The sequence below is a fragment of the Salmo salar genome, chromosome 01 (genome assembly GCF_965601325.2).
Source record: "Salmo salar chromosome 01, fSalSal1, whole genome shotgun sequence".
Classification (NCBI taxonomy): Eukaryota; Metazoa; Chordata; class Actinopteri; order Salmoniformes; family Salmonidae; genus Salmo; species Salmo salar.
Window position 1 is genome coordinate 146,689,059 of NC_138291.1, and position 18,050 is coordinate 146,707,108.

The 18,050-nt window shown below is 42.5% G+C and overlaps 1 protein-coding gene across 2 annotated transcripts in view; it reads right to left on the minus strand.

Annotated features, from left to right (window-relative positions):
• Window positions 1-18,050, minus strand: part of unc13bb (unc-13 homolog Bb (C. elegans)) — a 105,245-nt gene that overhangs the window by 66,444 nt on the left and 20,751 nt on the right. For both annotated transcript variants that reach the window (XM_082955324.1, XM_082955323.1), the window contains exons 3-5: window positions 3,925-4,024; window positions 1,030-1,147; window positions 732-855 (exon numbers count right to left, since the gene is read on the minus strand). In XM_082955324.1, coding sequence (XP_082811450.1) covers window positions 732-855; window positions 1,030-1,147; window positions 3,925-4,024 — 342 coding nt within the window. The remainder of the gene's footprint in view (window positions 1-731; window positions 856-1,029; window positions 1,148-3,924; window positions 4,025-18,050) is intronic.

Below are 18,050 nucleotides of genomic sequence, written 5' to 3' on the forward strand. Positions count from 1 at the left end.
GCCGCTGGTCTATTAGAGCAGAGCCCCCACTCCCTCCCTGTGCCCAGATGGGCCATGATCCTTTACAGAGACACTGGACATTAAAGAGAGCCAAACACAAAAGGCCAGGGCTTCAAAGGCAGATGAAACCAAACCCCTTTCCTGGTGAATGAATGGGATCAATTGTACAAAGAACCCAGACAAACACACAGCCTCATCTCCCCTACCTTCAAAGGCCTGCCCTTAAACACCTGAAAGCAGCCTGAGCTCCTCCCACAGTTTTAACTTTGAAGTTACCGATCTGAAGTGTTTTATGCACGCCGACGCCAATACTGGCAACATTAAGGGACAGCGATGTCGAAAGTGACGTACAAATTACATAACTGTTCCCTCTCAGTGTAGAGAGACGAGAGCGGCTGCATCCAAGAGGCTCACTACTCAACCTGCTGGCATTTCAGCCAATCGATATCATGTCTGGTGACGTACGTTAAAGCACAGGTCATTGGAAAAGCTACTACTGTACAAATCATTACTGTGCCTCATGTCTGTCACTTCTTCCAATGCAACAACAAAAACAGACCTACAACATTTCAGCATCGTACCTTTAGCTACAGTAACGGTAAAAGCTATTTGACCATGATTTAGTCTATAGAAGCAACAAATACATTTTAAAGAGAGCCTATTATATAAAAGAGATATCCTGTGATAGCTATGTGCCCAATCGAAAAATGGTGATCTATTTGACATTTTACCGAAAGGCAGCTCAAAGCGCGTGTCCAGCAGAAGCCGGTGGGGCGTTGGGTTTTTGGTGCCGTAAATCTCATCAGCCTTCATCAGAACCTCAGCATCCAGGAAGGTCCACTCCCCTGAGCCCTCCTGAAGGAAGAGAAAGACAAGGTCAGAGGTCATAGACAGACCAGATTAAACTAACCGGGTGGTAAAACAGTGCCCAGACATATCTGTGTACATGGTTTTAACATTTGAGCTGGATGTCTGATGTAATTGTGTGTGTACGTTTGGATGCATGTGTGCGTTCTCTGTGTTCCTCACCTCCTCTGACTGGCGGATGCTCTTGAGGGGGATCCAGGCAGTCCCCAGCATGGTGTCCCAGATAAGGCCTTTGTTCCACACCTCCACGATGAGCCCCAGGTCCAGACGGTTTATCTCACTGGAGAGACAGAGGGTGGGAATGAAGAAGATTGGGTCATAATCAACTCTCATTGGATAACGTTTGATAGACAGAGACAAAGTGATTGAGCCCATAGGTAACATTGTATAGGACTAAACTGTAAATATTCTAAAGGATGGTTGCATTCATTATGTAGTGAGTCACATCCATTCAAATGGAAACATCGAAGTAACTATGACAACAGAAACTAGGATAAGTACTACTGTCTGGCCTGCTGCTCATCGACTACTTGTGGTCTTTGTTTGTTTACGCATCATGTCAGACGTTGTGATGCATTCAGTCCTTTATTTGCCATTCAAATGGAAGTAAAGCTTGATAACAATAAAAGAGCATCTCCTTCGAAAGCGACTATTACTCATGATGTATCCATCTCATTTGCATACTGGCATCTACTGTGGTTGACAACTTAATGCGGCAAAAACAATAGGAAGAAGAAAGAAGATAATTATCAAAAGTGCACTGCCCTGAGTAACAGTGGCAGTAAGAGTGAGCCCAGGTGCAAACAAAGATATTCTAAACCACTCACACTTAAAGAGATGCACCAAATGACGACTACACTATTACCCTAATGAGAAAACCAACCACTGTCAATCTTAGGCTCTTACGTGGCCACAGTGGATGCAAACATGATTAACCAGGTACTTGTATAAATTGCTTATGGTCATACCAATATACTTTTAGAAAACAAATACAAACAATAAGTAGATAATTTTGAACATATCAAAATAGTAAACAGATTCATTCACACACTGACTTCACTTTGAGCTCTCTCTTTCTGCAGCATAGAAACACAAACTAAAGAACCCACGGCACGGACTGATTCATGTGAAAGCAGCATTCAGAAATCCATGCATGTTTCATTTGAGCTTCCCATTGTCTGTGGAGTGAGATGGGAATGAACCACAGGACCCCACCCCAACAGGCTTCGGGAAACAACGCTGGAAAATACTGCATTTATAATTTTCCCCCATTACTTTCTCTAAACACTCAAAAAGCAGGGATAGGAGAGAATAATGATTAATTGATGAGTTGCCATAGAGACAGATGGTTCTGTTGAGGCCTCATTCAAGCACAGAAACATTAAGGCTCTCCTCTATGTCACTTCCTGGAGCACCGCGTCACGGAAACAGTGAAAGATCCTTCCATTACCTCAATCGTCAAAAACAACACCATCAGTGTAAACATAAGCCCCAGTCCAAATGAGACAATTCCATGTAGGCTCTTAACATCACATACTGTAGGCTAAGCTCTATCAAACCGTGTTGTATTTGTACACCTAAAGAGCATTAAGAACAATAGGTCTATAATGACTCTGAGCAGCATAGCAGAGGCGCTATGGAAAAAGCCCTACCTAGAGATACGGCGAGTGTGGGATGTAAGATATACATATCCATCCACAGCTGTCACTACACGCCTGTTTTCTGTAACCTCTGGTGGCCTGAGCACGTCTCTAGGTGGGGATGGCCATTATCTCACAAGGAAGGTGTGGTCTGATCTGGCCTCTAGTCTCCAAGGCCCTCTGGCTAACATAGAAACAGAAGCCTGCCCTGACAAACCATAAGACCCTTTGGCAATCTGCTGTGTCATTAAGAAGACCAACGTGCAGCCATCCACTAAAGTATTCGGAGTCAATTATATAGAACGTGATCGATATCAATTAGGGAAGCTGTTACATAAAGGTTGACCCACAGAACCAATAGGCTACAGCTTTCTGGCAAGAAAAGACATCACTGGAGAAGGAAGAAATTGAGCTGAGCCAGTTTCCATATAACAGTAAACTTGTGTATTTTCCTACATACACTAGATATCATTTTTAACATGCCAATGCCATTCGCTAGCGCTTCAATTGCTCACCTCAGCTAGACCATACACTGTCCTGTTCATTGGCATAGGACTTGTAGTTTGTGCTAAACTAACACATTTGCTAAACATGATTTACAGTAACAGGTGGTGCTCGTCAAGGTGCCTGAGCTGAATGTTTGATGGCAACACCGTTGAGTGATGTGCTAAGCTATCGTATTGTGTTTCATAAACAGCACTAAGGCAGAGCATTTACACTCCGCAACATCCTTGTGACAGTTCTGGAAAAATAAACAGAACAATGACCGCACACACACAAAGACTAAATCTACAGTTACAACGTCACAGCCTAGAATCAGAACACTAAAAAGAGAAAATGAGATTATTAACAATAAGGAAGTGAACAGCTGTGAGAACCGGTTAGCTACCTTTCCCGAAACAACCCACCCGGTAGTCAACAATGGGGACAAAACTGGAAATCCCTGACTGTGACCTACTGCCACGTATTACTGTCTGAAAATCATAAACCTGAAGTGTAGCTACAGAGCATTACCACCAGCGGCAGGCTAGCTTTCCTGCTCTCACCTGTCTGTAGGATAGAGCACTCGGGTGATTGCATCTGCTGCATAATTACAAAAGCCAAATCAGCACGTCAGCCTTAATCAAAAAAAGGTGTTAGTGACTGAGCATGGAGGACATACTGTCACAATAAAGTCTGTTGAGCTCAGAGCCATAGAGCCTCCCTTTACCTTCACTCTCTGATCCTCATCAACCAAAACAAACCTGATGTTACATGATTCTGTTGACACTGTATGAAAACAGCGACACTTAGAGCCTTCAGACAGACTATTCTATACTCCACACAAACAGCAGGTGTGTTGTGGCCTATACGACAATGTGTGAGTGCATAGGACAGGAAGAGCAGTCTAAGAAGTGTGTGGTCACTGGTCACTTACAACATGAAGTCCTGCTCCCAGCATGGCTGGTCCCCTCGCACGGTGATGGTGGTGCTCTTGACATTCTGTACCTTCAGCGTCACATATGAATTGAACTTGTCTGTAATACAAAGAGATGAGAAAGGAGGTCAAAAGCCTGCACGATGACATGAGGTCATGGAGGGGACTCATATACACTGAAGAAAAATATAACCCGCAACATGTAAAGTGTTGGTCCCATATTTCATGAGCTGAAATAAAAGATTGCCCAAATGTTCCATATGCACAAATTTGTTTACATCCTTGTTAGTGAGCATTTCTCCTTTGCCAAGATAATCCAGCCACCTGACAGGTGTGCCATAGCAAGAAGTTGATTACACAGCTTGATCATTACACAGGTGCACCTTGTGCTGTTGACATTAAAAAAGGCCATTCTAAAATGTGCAGTTTGTCACACAACACCACAGATGTCTCAAGTTGAGGGAGTGTACAATTGGCAGGCTGATTGTAGGACCGTCCACCACAGCTGTTGCCAGATAATTGAATGTTATCCCCGCCTCCAACGTTGCTTTAGAGCAATGGTTCCCAAACTTTTTATAGTCTCGATCCCCTTCAAACATTCAACCTCCAGCTACTAGCACCAGGGTTAGAGCACTCTCAAATGTCTTTTGCCATCATTATAAGCCTGCTTCAATCACACATTAAACATAATAATTAGTGAGTTTGTCACAACCCAGCTCCTGGGAAGTGACAAAGAGCTCTTATAGGACCAGGGCACAAATAATAATAATCAATAATTTAGCTCTTTATTTAACCATCTTACATATAAAACAGTATTTGTTCATCAAATTGTGAATAATTCCCCACAGGTTAATGAGACGGGTGTGCTTGAAAGGACGCACATAACTCTGCAATGTTGGGTTGTACTGGAGAGAGTCTGTCTTAAATCATTTCACACACAGTTTGTGCCTGTATTTAGTGTTCATGCTAGTGAGGGCCGAGAATCCACTCTTACATAGGTACGTGGTTGCAAAGGGCATCAATGTCTTAACGGCGCATTTGCCAAGGCAGGATACTCTGAGCGCAGCCCAATCCAGAAATCTGGCAGTGGCTTCTGATAAAAATTTTCACAGAACCGCTTGTTGCAATTTGATGAGGCTCTCTTGTTCAGATATCGGTAGGTGGACTGAAGGCAGGGCAGGAAAGGGATAACGAATCCAGTTGCTTGTGTCGTCCGTTTCAGGAAAGTACCTGTGTAATTGAGCACCCAGCTCACTCAGGTGCTTCGCTATATCACATTTGACATTGTCCGTGAGCTTGAGTATATTTGCACACAAAAAAATCATACAATGATGGAAAGACATGTGTTGTCCTTGTTAATGTAGACAGAGAAGAGCTCCAACTTCTTAATCATAGCCTAAATTTTGTCCCGCACACTGAATACAGTTGGAGAGTTCATTCAGCGAGAATATATTTTTTTAATATATTCTATTTATTTATTTATTTTTTAAATCACCCAGATAGGCCAGTCGTGTGAGAAACTCATCATCATGCAAGCAGTCAGAGACAAGTGAAAATGATGGTCAGTAAAAAATTTTACAAAAATGATTAAAATAAATAAATAAATATATATATATATATATATATATATATATATATATATATATATATATATATATATATATATATATAAATAAGTGTCAATACTTTGCCCCTTGAATACCAGCGCACTTCTGTATGTTGTAAAAGCGTTACATGGTTGCTGCCCATATCATTGCATAGTGCAGAAAATACACGCGAGGGAGTCTTGCTTTAACAAAGTTAACCATTTTCACTGTAGTATCCAAAACGTCTTTCAAGCTGTCAGGCATTCCTTTGGCAGAAAGAGCCTCTCTGTGGATGCTGCAGTGTACCCAAGTGGCGTTGGGAGCAACTGCTTGCATGCACATTACCACTCCACTACGTCTTCCTGTCATGGCTTTTGCGCCATCAGTACAGATACAAACACATCTTGACCACCAAAGTCCATTTGATGTCACAAAGCTGTCCAGTACTTTAAAAATATCCACTTCTGTTGTCCTGGTTTTCGAGCAAACGGAATGAGCAGCAGCTACGTTAGGCTACATACAGACTGTTAGTGGAATTCCCACGAAAGAGTAATGGTTAATGTGATTGGATGTTAATTATTTGACTAAGCTACCTGTATTTGATATTGTGTTATTTCGCTGAACACTAGATGGTTTAATTTGATTTTTGGCAGTGAAACGAGGCTACTCAGGCAAGAAAAAAACCACCCAAATGTATAACCGCGTTAGAAAATATAAAAATGGACTATTTGAAAATGTGAATCACATTTTTATTTGGCGTACCCCCAACGGCATTGTCACGTACCTCTGGGTGGGAGTAGCCGTTTTAGAACATCTGGCAGTACGTCCAACAGGCCTCACAACCGAAGCCCATGTGTATGGGCGAGTGGTTTGCTGAGAGCCCCGTGGTGGTGGGGTTATGGTATGGGCAGGCAGAAGCTACAGACAACGAACACAATAGCATTTTATCGATGGCAATTTGAATGCACAGAGATACCGTCACAAGATCCTGAGGCCCATTGTCATCCGCCACCATCACCTCATGTTTCAGCATGATGCACGGCCCCATGTCGAAAAGATCTGTACACAACTCCTGGAAGCTGAATATGTCCCAGTTCTTCCATGGCCTGCATACTCACCAGACATGACACCCATTGAGCTTGTTTGGGATGCTCTGGATCGACATATACTACAGCGTGTTCCAGTTCCCGCCAATATCCAGCAACTTCACACAGCCATTGAAGAGTGGGAGAAGATTCCACAGGCCACAATCAACAGCCTGATCAACTTTTTGCGAAGGAGATGTGTCACGCTCCATGATGCAAATGGTGGTATATTTTTGTTCAGTATACAATACTGATAAACAGTACTTATCCCCACCACATAATTAGGATAGTCATGCTGAAAGTACCTCAGTAATTGTGGGAGGGAACAAAAGAGAAAGATACCATTGAGTCATAAACATATTACTGTGTACATGTAGGAGACGAAGTCTCCATATTACTTTGTCTTTATATGACATAGGCAGTAATCTGCAGGACATCAAATGATTTGCCAGACAAGAATCATACAACTTCTGTATGCAGGTCAGAAGGAAAAAAAACATGGTGGCAGACGTGGCCATGATGGGATGCAACATGGATAGTAACATGATTGACCATAGATCAGACTTGGGGCCTGTACAGTAGCAGTAAAGCTAGCTTGGCCAGCAGCTTCACTCGCCAACTGACAGTTGGCGACATTAGTGAGAGTCCAAGGAGATAAGTCTGTTTCCCCTTCCCCCCCCATGCCCTGCACACAGCCCCATGCACTGACCCTGCTAATCTCACTACAGAGTCGGACACCGCCAGGAAGGCAGCAAAATATAGCCGAGCCATTCTCTCCCCAGGCAGATTGGATTCCCTCACTGCAGAGCAGCCTCCCGAACATAGCTCTGGGCATGATCACCACTTCACCTCTGATACTGAAACAAGCCAGTACATAAGGCCTACGTGATGCAGAGAAAGTCGTTATACTTGTGACCTGCTTCTACAGCAGAAAAGGTCACCATCAATCATACTATCAAGTTAAAGACCAAGGTTAAAATACCATTGATTCATAAACATATTGAAAAAGGCAGCACTGAAGCAGGTAGTTCCATTTAATAAAACAATGATTGGCAAACTATTTCACATTTAATGGAGGATATTATACACTGACTGTAGAAAACATTAGGAACCTGTTAAATCAACTTCAGTGTAGATGAAGGGGAGGAGACAGGTGAAAGAGGTTTAAGCCTTGAGACATGGGTTGTGTATGTGTGCCATTCAGAAGGTGAATGGGCAACACAAAATATTTAAGTGCCTTTGAACGGGGTTTGAGGGTGTCAAGAACTGCAACGCTGCTGGGTTTTTACACGCTCAACAGTCTCCCTTGTATCATGAATGGCCCACCACCCAAAGGACATCCAGCCAACTTGGCACAACTGTGGGAAGTATTGGAGTCAACATGGGCCAGCATCCCTATGGAACACTTGACACCTTGTAGTTCATGCCCAAAGAACTTTAGGGGTGCAACTCAATATTAGGATGGTGTTCCTAATGTTGTATACACTCAGTGTATAGTACAGTATACTATGTTCTGCATCAAATCTAAATAATAGGTAGAGAAGACAATCTCCATCTTGATTGTTATTGAAATATATGAAGGCTACAACATGAAACATATTCCACTTTAGTGGTAGGAGGATATGTAACCAGACGTCGGCTGGCCCTTCTGTCTAACGTTGCAGTAGTAACTCCCTCTATCCCTCCAGCAGCACTGACATGGAGAGAGGGATGAAAGGAGGAGGGTAGATCGGGATGAGCCCATCCCAGTGGCCCTGGCTGTAGCGTACAGCTTTACACAGCCAGTGCTCAGCCTCAACGTCAGCATAACATAACGTTGTTGGTTGGTTTCTCCCAAAAAGGAGCCAACAGCGGTTTGCAGCAGCGCCAGCCCAGGGGAGATTAGAGAGCCCGTGTGACATAACCACCACTTCTCATTTCCTGCGCCAGTTTGCGAGAGCGGGCGGGCCCGACACGTGCCTGTTGACGCACTCTGCCAGCTACCAGCCCCCGCGCCACCGTCCACCCCGCCCTCCCATAGTGCTGTTGGTTCTGCTTGACCCACAGCCTGGGGCAGAGGGGAGGGGCCAGGATTAGAAACAGTAATCTAAACTATCAGATACACTGGTAGTGGTACCGTAACACAGCTACACAAACACGCCAGCACCAAAGCGCCCAGACTATGGATTTGAATGGCGTCCAACAAACCAGTAGACAATTATACACAACACTCAGGAAAATTACCTGTTTTCCAAGAAGAGCTGTGATCGCCGACAAACACGCACCTTTATACAAGTCTGTCGATCTGGGAAAATATACATGTCACCAGATCAGTTTTAGACTGGTTACGTCACATCCCAATGCCTCTCCACCGGTTTACACAGGTTTCAAAAATGACAAAAATAAACATTTATTATGCCATGGACACAAGCTCAACAAAACTTCAGATTAAATCATTAGAACAGGTACAGAATGAGACTGTATAGGGCAACAACGTCATCCACGCACGGACCACATTCTACAGAGAAGGAAACAAAGCATTAACACTAATGGAATAACACCTGTTAGCCCCAGAGGACTCATTACATAGATAACCAGGCGAATTAACAACAGCAGGGCTTGACATTCAGGTACATTTGCTAGTGCCAACTGAAAGCTACTGGTCCGAAAGAAAATAATAATGGCCCGAGAAAGCGAACGATGCGCACATAATTTAAAATGTTCTTAATTAGCGGGCTGAGCAAGAAGTCTATAGCCAATAATGACCTACCCTCCAAACATAATTAATTCCAATTTGACAATATATTTAAATTGATTGTTTGGAGGGAAGAAATACAACCTTTCGCAATCTCAAAAAGGGTGTTATTGTTAGCGATTCACTCCACAGGCCCTATGAAAATCAGTTCAACCTTTTTCCTGGTATTATTTTCCAGGTTACCGAGTTGTCCTAGGTTTTTCAGGTTCACTCTCAAAAAAAAAAAACACACACTTTTTTATAGGAAAACGTACAAAAATGGGATGTTCTCAGTCCACAACAATGCTTCAAACACATCAGGAGACCACTTTAGGTCTGGAAACAACAATACACTTTTTAATATTTACACACATACAGTGCATTCGGGAAGTATTCAGACTCCTTGACTTTTTCCCACATTGTTACGTTCCAGGCTTATTCTAAAATGGATAAAATTGTTTTCCCTCAATCTACACACAACACCCAATAATGACAAACCGAACACAGGTTTAGAGAAATATTTGCAAATGTATTAAAAATAACAAATACCTTATTTATATAAGTATTCAGACCCTTTGCTATGAGACTCAAATTGAGCTCAGGTGTATCATGTTTCAATTGATCATCCTTGAGATGTTTCTACAACTTGATTGGAGTCCACCTATGGTAAATTCAATTGATTGGACATGATTTGGAAAGGCACACACCTGTCTATATAAAATATCCCACATTTGACAGTGCAAGTCAGAGCAAAAACCAAGCCATGAGGTCGAAGGAATTGTCCGTAGATCTCCGAGACAGGATTGTGTGAGGCACAGATCTGGGGAAGGGTACCAAAAAATGTCTGCAGCGTTGAAGGTCCCCAAGAACACAGTGGCCTCCATCATTCTTAAATGGAAGAAGTTTGGAACCACCAAGACTCTTCCTAGAGCTGGCCGCCCGGCCAAACTGAGCAATCGGGGGAGAAGGGCCTTGGTCAGGGAGGTGACCAAGAACCCAATGGTCACTGACAGAGCTCCAAAGTTCCCATGTGGAGATGGGAGAACCTTCCAGAAGGACAACCATCTCTGCAGTACTCCACCAATCAGGCCTTTATGGTAGTGGCCAGGGAAGCCACTCCTCAGTAAAAGGCACATGACAGCCTGGAGTTACCCAAAAGGCACAACAAAAAAAAAATGTCATTATGGGGTATTGTGGGTAGATAAGGGGGAAAAAACAATTTAATCAATTTCAGAATAATGTAACAAAATGTGGAATAAGTCAAGGCGTCTGAATACTTTCCGAATGCACGCATACATACAGTGCATTCGGAAAGTATTCAGACGCCTTGACTTTACATACATACATACATACATACATACATACATACATACATACATACATACATAACCGGTCAAAAGTTTGGACACCTACTCATTCAAGGGTTTTTCTTTTTTTTTTTACTCTTTTATGCATAGAATAATTGTGAAGATAGGAATGCTTTTCCAACAGTCTTGAAGGAGTTCCCACATATGCTGAGCACTTGTTGGCTGCTTTTCCTTCACTGCGATCTAACTCATCCCAAATCATCTCAATTGGGTTGAGGTTGGACAATTGTGGAGGCCAGGTCATCTGATGCAGCACTCCATCACTCTCCTTGGTCAAATAGCCCTTACACAGCCTGGAGGTGTGTTGGGTCTTTGTCCTGTTGAAAAACAAATGATAGTCCCACTAAGTGCAAATCAGATGGGATGGCGTACCGCTGCAGAATGCTGTGGTAGCCATGCTGGTTAAGTGTGCCTTGAATTCTAAATAAATCACTGACAGTGTCACTAGCAAAGCACCCACACACCATCACACCTCCTCCTCTATGCTTCACGGTGGGAACCACACAGGCGGAGATCCTCCGTTCACCTACCATGCGTCACACAAAGACACAGCTGTTGGAACAAAAAATAAATCTCACATTTGGACTTATCAGACCAAAGGGCAGATTTCCACCAGTCTAATGTCCATTGCTTGTGCTTCTTGGACTAAGCAAATCTCTTCTTATTATTGGTGTCCTTTAGTGGTGGTTTCTTTGCAGCAATTCGACCATGACGGCCTGATTCACGCAGTCTCCTCTGAACAGTTGAGGAAAAAAATAAATTATTACTGGCACCCTAGCACCAATAAAACATTTTTTTTGTCAAAGCCTTGCAAATGTTTGGCCACAGTTTTGAGCCCTGCAGTTATGTTGTTAGCCCCAGAGGACTAGTTATATTGACACCAGCTGTAAGCTATTAGGTCCCTAGCAGTGACACCAGGCCCAGGGCTTTTGGGGTGAGAAGACACAGGTCTAATTAGAGTCTTAGGATGACAGGCAGTCAGTAACAACAGCCATTAAATTACAACCATGCCCTGAAGACACTCACCATCTCCCCCTTACAAATTAGATGCCCCATGCCTTGTCTTGACCACACTTGCTGCTTCCCATTAATACTAGGTAAAAGGTAAGGGGAGAAGGAGGAGGCCTTGATTAGATCAGAGCCACGTAGTGATTGCGGTCTCTCCCTGAAAGAACTCTTCCACCTTGCACAAAGGAATGATACCATCTACCTTTAGGAAGAAACACTCACCCTCTGTCATAACACACACCCACGTGCAGCGGCACGCATGCCTGCACGCTGGTGGAAATAAGCATACAAGAAAATGCTCATCCAGGTTGCGCTCCTAGTGGTCGGTGATTGTAATACAGGGAAACTGAAATAGGGCTGTTACTGTCTTGGAATATGAGGTTACGGTAATTGGCCAGGCCAATGTACACTGTCACTGACAATGGTTAAATTCTGTTTGTACACTTGTTTTCATGGATATGCTTCTTAATAAAAGCTATTTGAAACAAGCCATTACACTTTGTTATTATCATGTCATTTCAATCTTATTCATGTTATTACTTATAGGCCTAAATATGAATAAACCAACAAGTTAAATAATGGCAGGTTGGAGAGGATGTTGCATTTTCATATTGACAATATTAACGGAGTGAAAATAAAGATGTCTACCTTGTCCGTTGACTTTTCTGCATATATACATTTTTAATACAGATCATATTTCGACGCACAAAACCATTCAAACTAAGTCCGATGTGTTCTCCCACTTTTCCCAGAAATATTTGCATAACGTCACAAGCCCTGTGCTGTGGTCATTCAATGGCATATGTTCTTCAAAGAGATGATGCCGTAAAGAGAGAAATAAAATGTAGCCCAAGCTACCGAAAATAGGCCTTTTACAAGATTAAATCATGACAGGTGCATTAGATTTTTATTAAAAGAGATGGAGTTCAGACAGTCAAGATAACTTTCTGAATGGACATGGAGAGAATCAGCGAACTCACACGTGCACACCTCTGTAAAAGCACTCGTCAATCAAAGCCACGAGTAGTCTTGGACGGTATATAGTATTTACCGTATACCGGGGTATTTGATTCAATAGAGTGATCAGGGGCGTGCAGCTACAGTTTCCTTCACAGAACACACAGTGCAACACATTAGGCAGAAAATAGCTTAATTTATCAGATGACAACAGAAGTGCAACGCTATTTGGCTGGTAGCCACACAAGTAGGCTAAATGAGTTTAATGAAAAAGCAAGGTATTTTCCGAAAAAAACTATGCATGGCCATCATATTTCTGTTTATCATAGAAAGAATGTAGCAAGCTACATTTCCTAATGTTTTTCTTAATTAATCTTGCATTTTACCAGAGAAAAGTAGGCTGGCTACACTGAGAAAAGTACCTGAGAAAAGTAGGCTGGCTACACTGAGAAAAGTACCTGAGAAAAGTAGCTACATATCAGTCAGAGTGCTGTCTGATGATAGAATGCCCATGTCAGAGTGGAGAAGTGCAACTAAAGCACAACATTAGTCTGATGCCGAGCAGAAATTACAATAAGCAGCATTTTAGAACTGCATTTACAAAATAAACGTTTTATATTTTATTCCTGCGTGAAAAACAAAGAATTCTGCATGGTTATTTGACAATGAATTGACAAGGAATGTATGAAGGGGATAGCTATGAAGATGAAATTGACAATCATTAAAATAGAAACAAAAACACCACGTCCATAGCCTATTTATCAGCGATGCTGATTATCGAGGGGGAGAGTGTTGTAAAGATTGTAATAGTTACGCACAGTATTTGAACAATTTGAATGGATGTAAAAAAAAAAAAGATTTAAAAAAAGACTCGACTTACTGTGTGAAGTGAAGAAAAAAATGACTGAGAAGCCGAGCTAGACACTTTACTACATTTGACATTTGCGAGAAGCATGCCAGCTACTTCTATGAATCCTCAGGTGCGTGTGCGCTCTGTCAACATTAACAGGACAGAGAAACCAGACACATGCTCATATGGAGTGTGGTATTAAATAAACCAAAACCTGTTTCTCACAAGTGTAGCAGGTTATGAATGAACTCTGCAAACATTTCCACTCAGAGATTGATTACAGTAATTGATACATGCATTAACAGAAATGAATGTAACTAAATTACAGGGATTAACAGTAAATTGTTTTACAAACAGTAGGCTACCACATGGGCATTCATAAAAGTGCATTGTGGGCCGACACTAAAGCCTAGGCTAGTATTCTACATTGCGGGGATTGGAGAGCGGAATTGTTTTGGGTCTCGCCTAGGGCGGCATATCGGCCAGGACCGGGCCTGATCGGTGTTGGTCTATAAATTAAGAAAAGACTATCAAATTATACCATGCCAGGTTGGAAAGGATTGGCGCATTGTCCATTTGACACAACATTAGCACATTAGGTTATAGGCCTCAGCGCCAGAATCACCTTGTCAACTGCTGCTGATAATTAAAGTCAGACATATCCAACCTTTAAAAAACAAAACAAAAAAAACACGATATATTCATTTACTAGCAAGCAATGAAAACGTGCATTGCATAAAAGTCCACAAATATTTTTTCTGAAGTGCCACGGCCTACAGCGCTCTGCACCCCCCTCGCATCTAGCATCACAGTTGGAAAGAGGAGATGTAGAATGTTTAGACTAAGTTAGCAAAACACTTGCTTATAATCAATCATTAGTGAACACTCCCACTTTCAGGTAAAGTTTATCTGCATGAAAATAAAGTTTATAAAAATAAAACAAATCCTATAATGAAAAGTAACTGGCCACTGACGAGATCTACTGGCCCAACATGTTTTCCACTGGCCCCGGCAGGCCATCGTTTAAGTCGGACCCTGCACGCGAAAGAAAATGAATATGCCAGAAAACAATAGGTTAACTGATTTTAGATTCATCATTACCACATTATATGGGACGTGCAAATTCATGCTCTATCCCACCGTGTAGAAATTTGACTGCAACCACAGTACACTGTGCACACAACACACACCCAGGTATCGAGAGGTCGGACCGACAGCAGACTGTCAAACGAGCAGTCTTTCCCTGTCATCACTCACTTCGTGACTGACAGGCGCCTGTCTTAACAATAGATCGCTAGAAGAAGCATATTGTTCATTTTAGCGGGAGATGGCTCGGCAGACTTTTTTCTGACTAGTGAATTGAAAAGTAGCCTAGTTAATGGAAATGGAAAAAGTACCCGGCTGAAAATGACACTGTAGTCGGCCGACAGCCGGCGCTGGTGGAAAACACTGTTCAAGGGTCTTCAGTGACATTTTCAACCTCTCCCAGTCTGTAATACCTACCAGTCTGTAATACCTACATGCTTCAAGTACACCACAATAATCCCTGTGCCCAAGAACGCCAAGGTAACCTGTCTAAATGATAATCGCCCCGTAGCACTCACGTCTGTAGCCATGAAATGCTTTGAAAGACTGGTCATGGCTCATATCAACACCCTGGACCCACTCCAATTCACATACCGCCCCAACATCTCCACATATGACAATCTCTATTGCACGCCACACTGCCCTTTCCCACCTGGACAAGAGGAACACCTGTATGAGAATGCTGTACATTGACTACAGCTCACCATTCAACACTATAGCGCCCACTAAGCTCATCACTAACCCAAGGTCCCTGGGACTGAACACCTCCCTATGCAACTGGATCCTGGATTTCCTGATGGCCCACCCCCAGGTGCCTACACATCTGTGGATATGTAGGCAATACATCTGCCACGCTGACCCCCAACACGTGGGCCCATCAGGGGTGCGTGCTGAGTCCCCTCCTTTACTCCCTGTTCACCCATGACTGTTTGGCCGGACATGACTCCAACAACATCATTAAGTTTGCTGACAGCACGACGGTGGTAGGCCTGATCACCGATGATATACAGCCTATAGTGAGGAGGTCAGAGACCTGGCAGTGTGGAGCCAGGACAACAACCTCTCCATTAACGTTAGCAAGACAAAGGAGATGATTGTGGACAAAAGGAAAAGGAGGGCCGAGGACACCCCCATTCACGTCGACTGTGCTGTAGTGGAGTGTGTTGAGGGCTTCAAGTTCTTCGGTGTCGACATCACTAAGGATCTATGATAGTCCCCCCACACACACACCAACACAGTCATGAAGAGAGCATGGCAACACCTCTTCCCCCTAAGGAGACTAAAAAGATTGTCAGATCCTCAAAAAGTTCTACAGCTGCACCATTGAGAGCATCTTGACTAGCTGCATCACCTTTTGGTATGGCAACTGCTTCACATCCGACCGCAAGGTGCTACAAATGGTAGAGCGTACGGCACAGTAGATCACTGGGGCCAAAATCCCTGCCATCAAGGACCTCTATACCAGGCGGTGTCAGAGGAAGGCCCTAACAAATGTCAAAGGGTCCAGCCACCCAAGCCAGACTGTTCTTTCTGTTATTGCATGGCCAGCAGGACTAATGCACCAAGTCTGAAGTCAACAGCACCTTGAACAACCATAAAAGACTGCTAAGTGGTTAGTTAAATAGCTACCTGGACTATCTGCATGGACTCTTTTTGCAAAAAAAAATGTTGACTCATCGCATAATGCTGCAGCTACAGTTTATCATCTATCCTGTTGCCTAGTGACTTTATTCCTCGTTACAGTGCCTTCAGAATGTATTCATACCCCTTGACTTACTCCACGTTTTGTTGTGTTACAGCCTGAATTCAATCTATACACACACACACAACCCCCCCCCCCCCCATAATGGCAAAGTGAAAACATGTTTTGAAAATGTTGCAAATGTATTGAAAATTAAATACACAGACATTTACATAAGTATTCACACCCCTAAGTCATCTTTGGCAGCGATTACAGATGTAAGTCTTTCTGGGTATGTCTCTAAGAGCTTTCCACGCCTGGATTGTGCAAAATGTACACATTATTTTCAAAATTCTTCAAGCTCCGTCAAATTGGTTGTTATCATTGCTAGACAACCATTTTCAGTTCTTGCTATAGATATTCAAGTAGATGTGTGTCAAAACTGTAAGTTGGCCACTCAGGAACATTCACTGCCTTGGTAAGCAACTCCAATGTAGATTTGGCCTTGTGTATTAGGTTATTGCCCTGCTGAAAGGAAAATTATTTCCCAGTGTCTGGTGGAAAGCAGACAACCAGGATTTCATCTAGGATTTTTCCTGTGCTGAGGTCCATTCCGTTTCTTTTCTTATCCTGAAAAACTCCCCAGTCCTTAACGATCACAAGCATATCAATAACATGATGCAGCCAACACGATGCTTAAAAATAGGAAGAGTGGTACTCAGCAATGTGTTGTATTGGATTTGTCCCAACCATAACACTTTGTATTCAGGACAAAAAAAAAAGTATCGCTTTGCCACATTTGTTGCAGTATTACTTATGTGCCTTGTTGCAAACAGGATGAATGTTTTTCCTTCTTTTCCCACTGTCATTTAGGTTAGTATTGTGGAGTAACTACCATGTTGTTGATCCATCCTCAGTTCTCTCCTATCACAGCCATTCAACTCTAACTGTTTTAAAGTCACCATTGGCCTCATGGTGAAATCCCTGAGCAGAAGGATGCCAGTATCTTTGTAGTGACTGGGTGTATTGATACACCATCTAAAAGTGGAATTAATAACTTCACCATGCTCAAAAGGGATATTCAATGTCACTTTTGTTTTTGACCGATCCAGCAATAAGTGCCGTTCTTTGCGAGGCATTGGAAAACCTCCCTGGTCTTTATGGTTGAATCACTGCTCAACAGTGGGACCTTACAGATAATATGTATGTGTAGGGATATATGATAATATTACAGATAATATGCATGTGCACACATGCAACATATTGTGACTTAAGCACATTTTTACTCCTGAACTTACATACGCTTGCCATAATAAAGGGGTTCAATACTTATTGACTCAAGACATTTCAGCGTTTCATTTGGTATTCGTTTGTTAAAATTTCAAAAAACATAACTCCACTGACATTATGGGGATATCATGTGTAGGCCAGTGACAACAAAAAAAATCTCTATTTAATACATTTTCAATTCATGCTGTAACACAATTTGGAAAAATCAAGGGTTATGAATACTTTTTGAAGACACTACATATGTACAGTTGAAGTGGGAAGTTTACATACACTTAGGTTGGAGTCATTAAAACTAGTTTCTCAACCACTCCACAAATTTCTTGTTGACAAATTATAGTTTTGGCAAGTCGGTTAGGACATCTTCAGTGGGGGAAAAAAGTATTTGATCCCCTGCTGATTTTGTACGTTTGCCCACTTACAAAGAAATGATCAGTCTATAAGTTTAATAGTAGGTTTATTTGAACAGTGAGAGACAGAATAACAATAGAAATATCCAGAAAAAC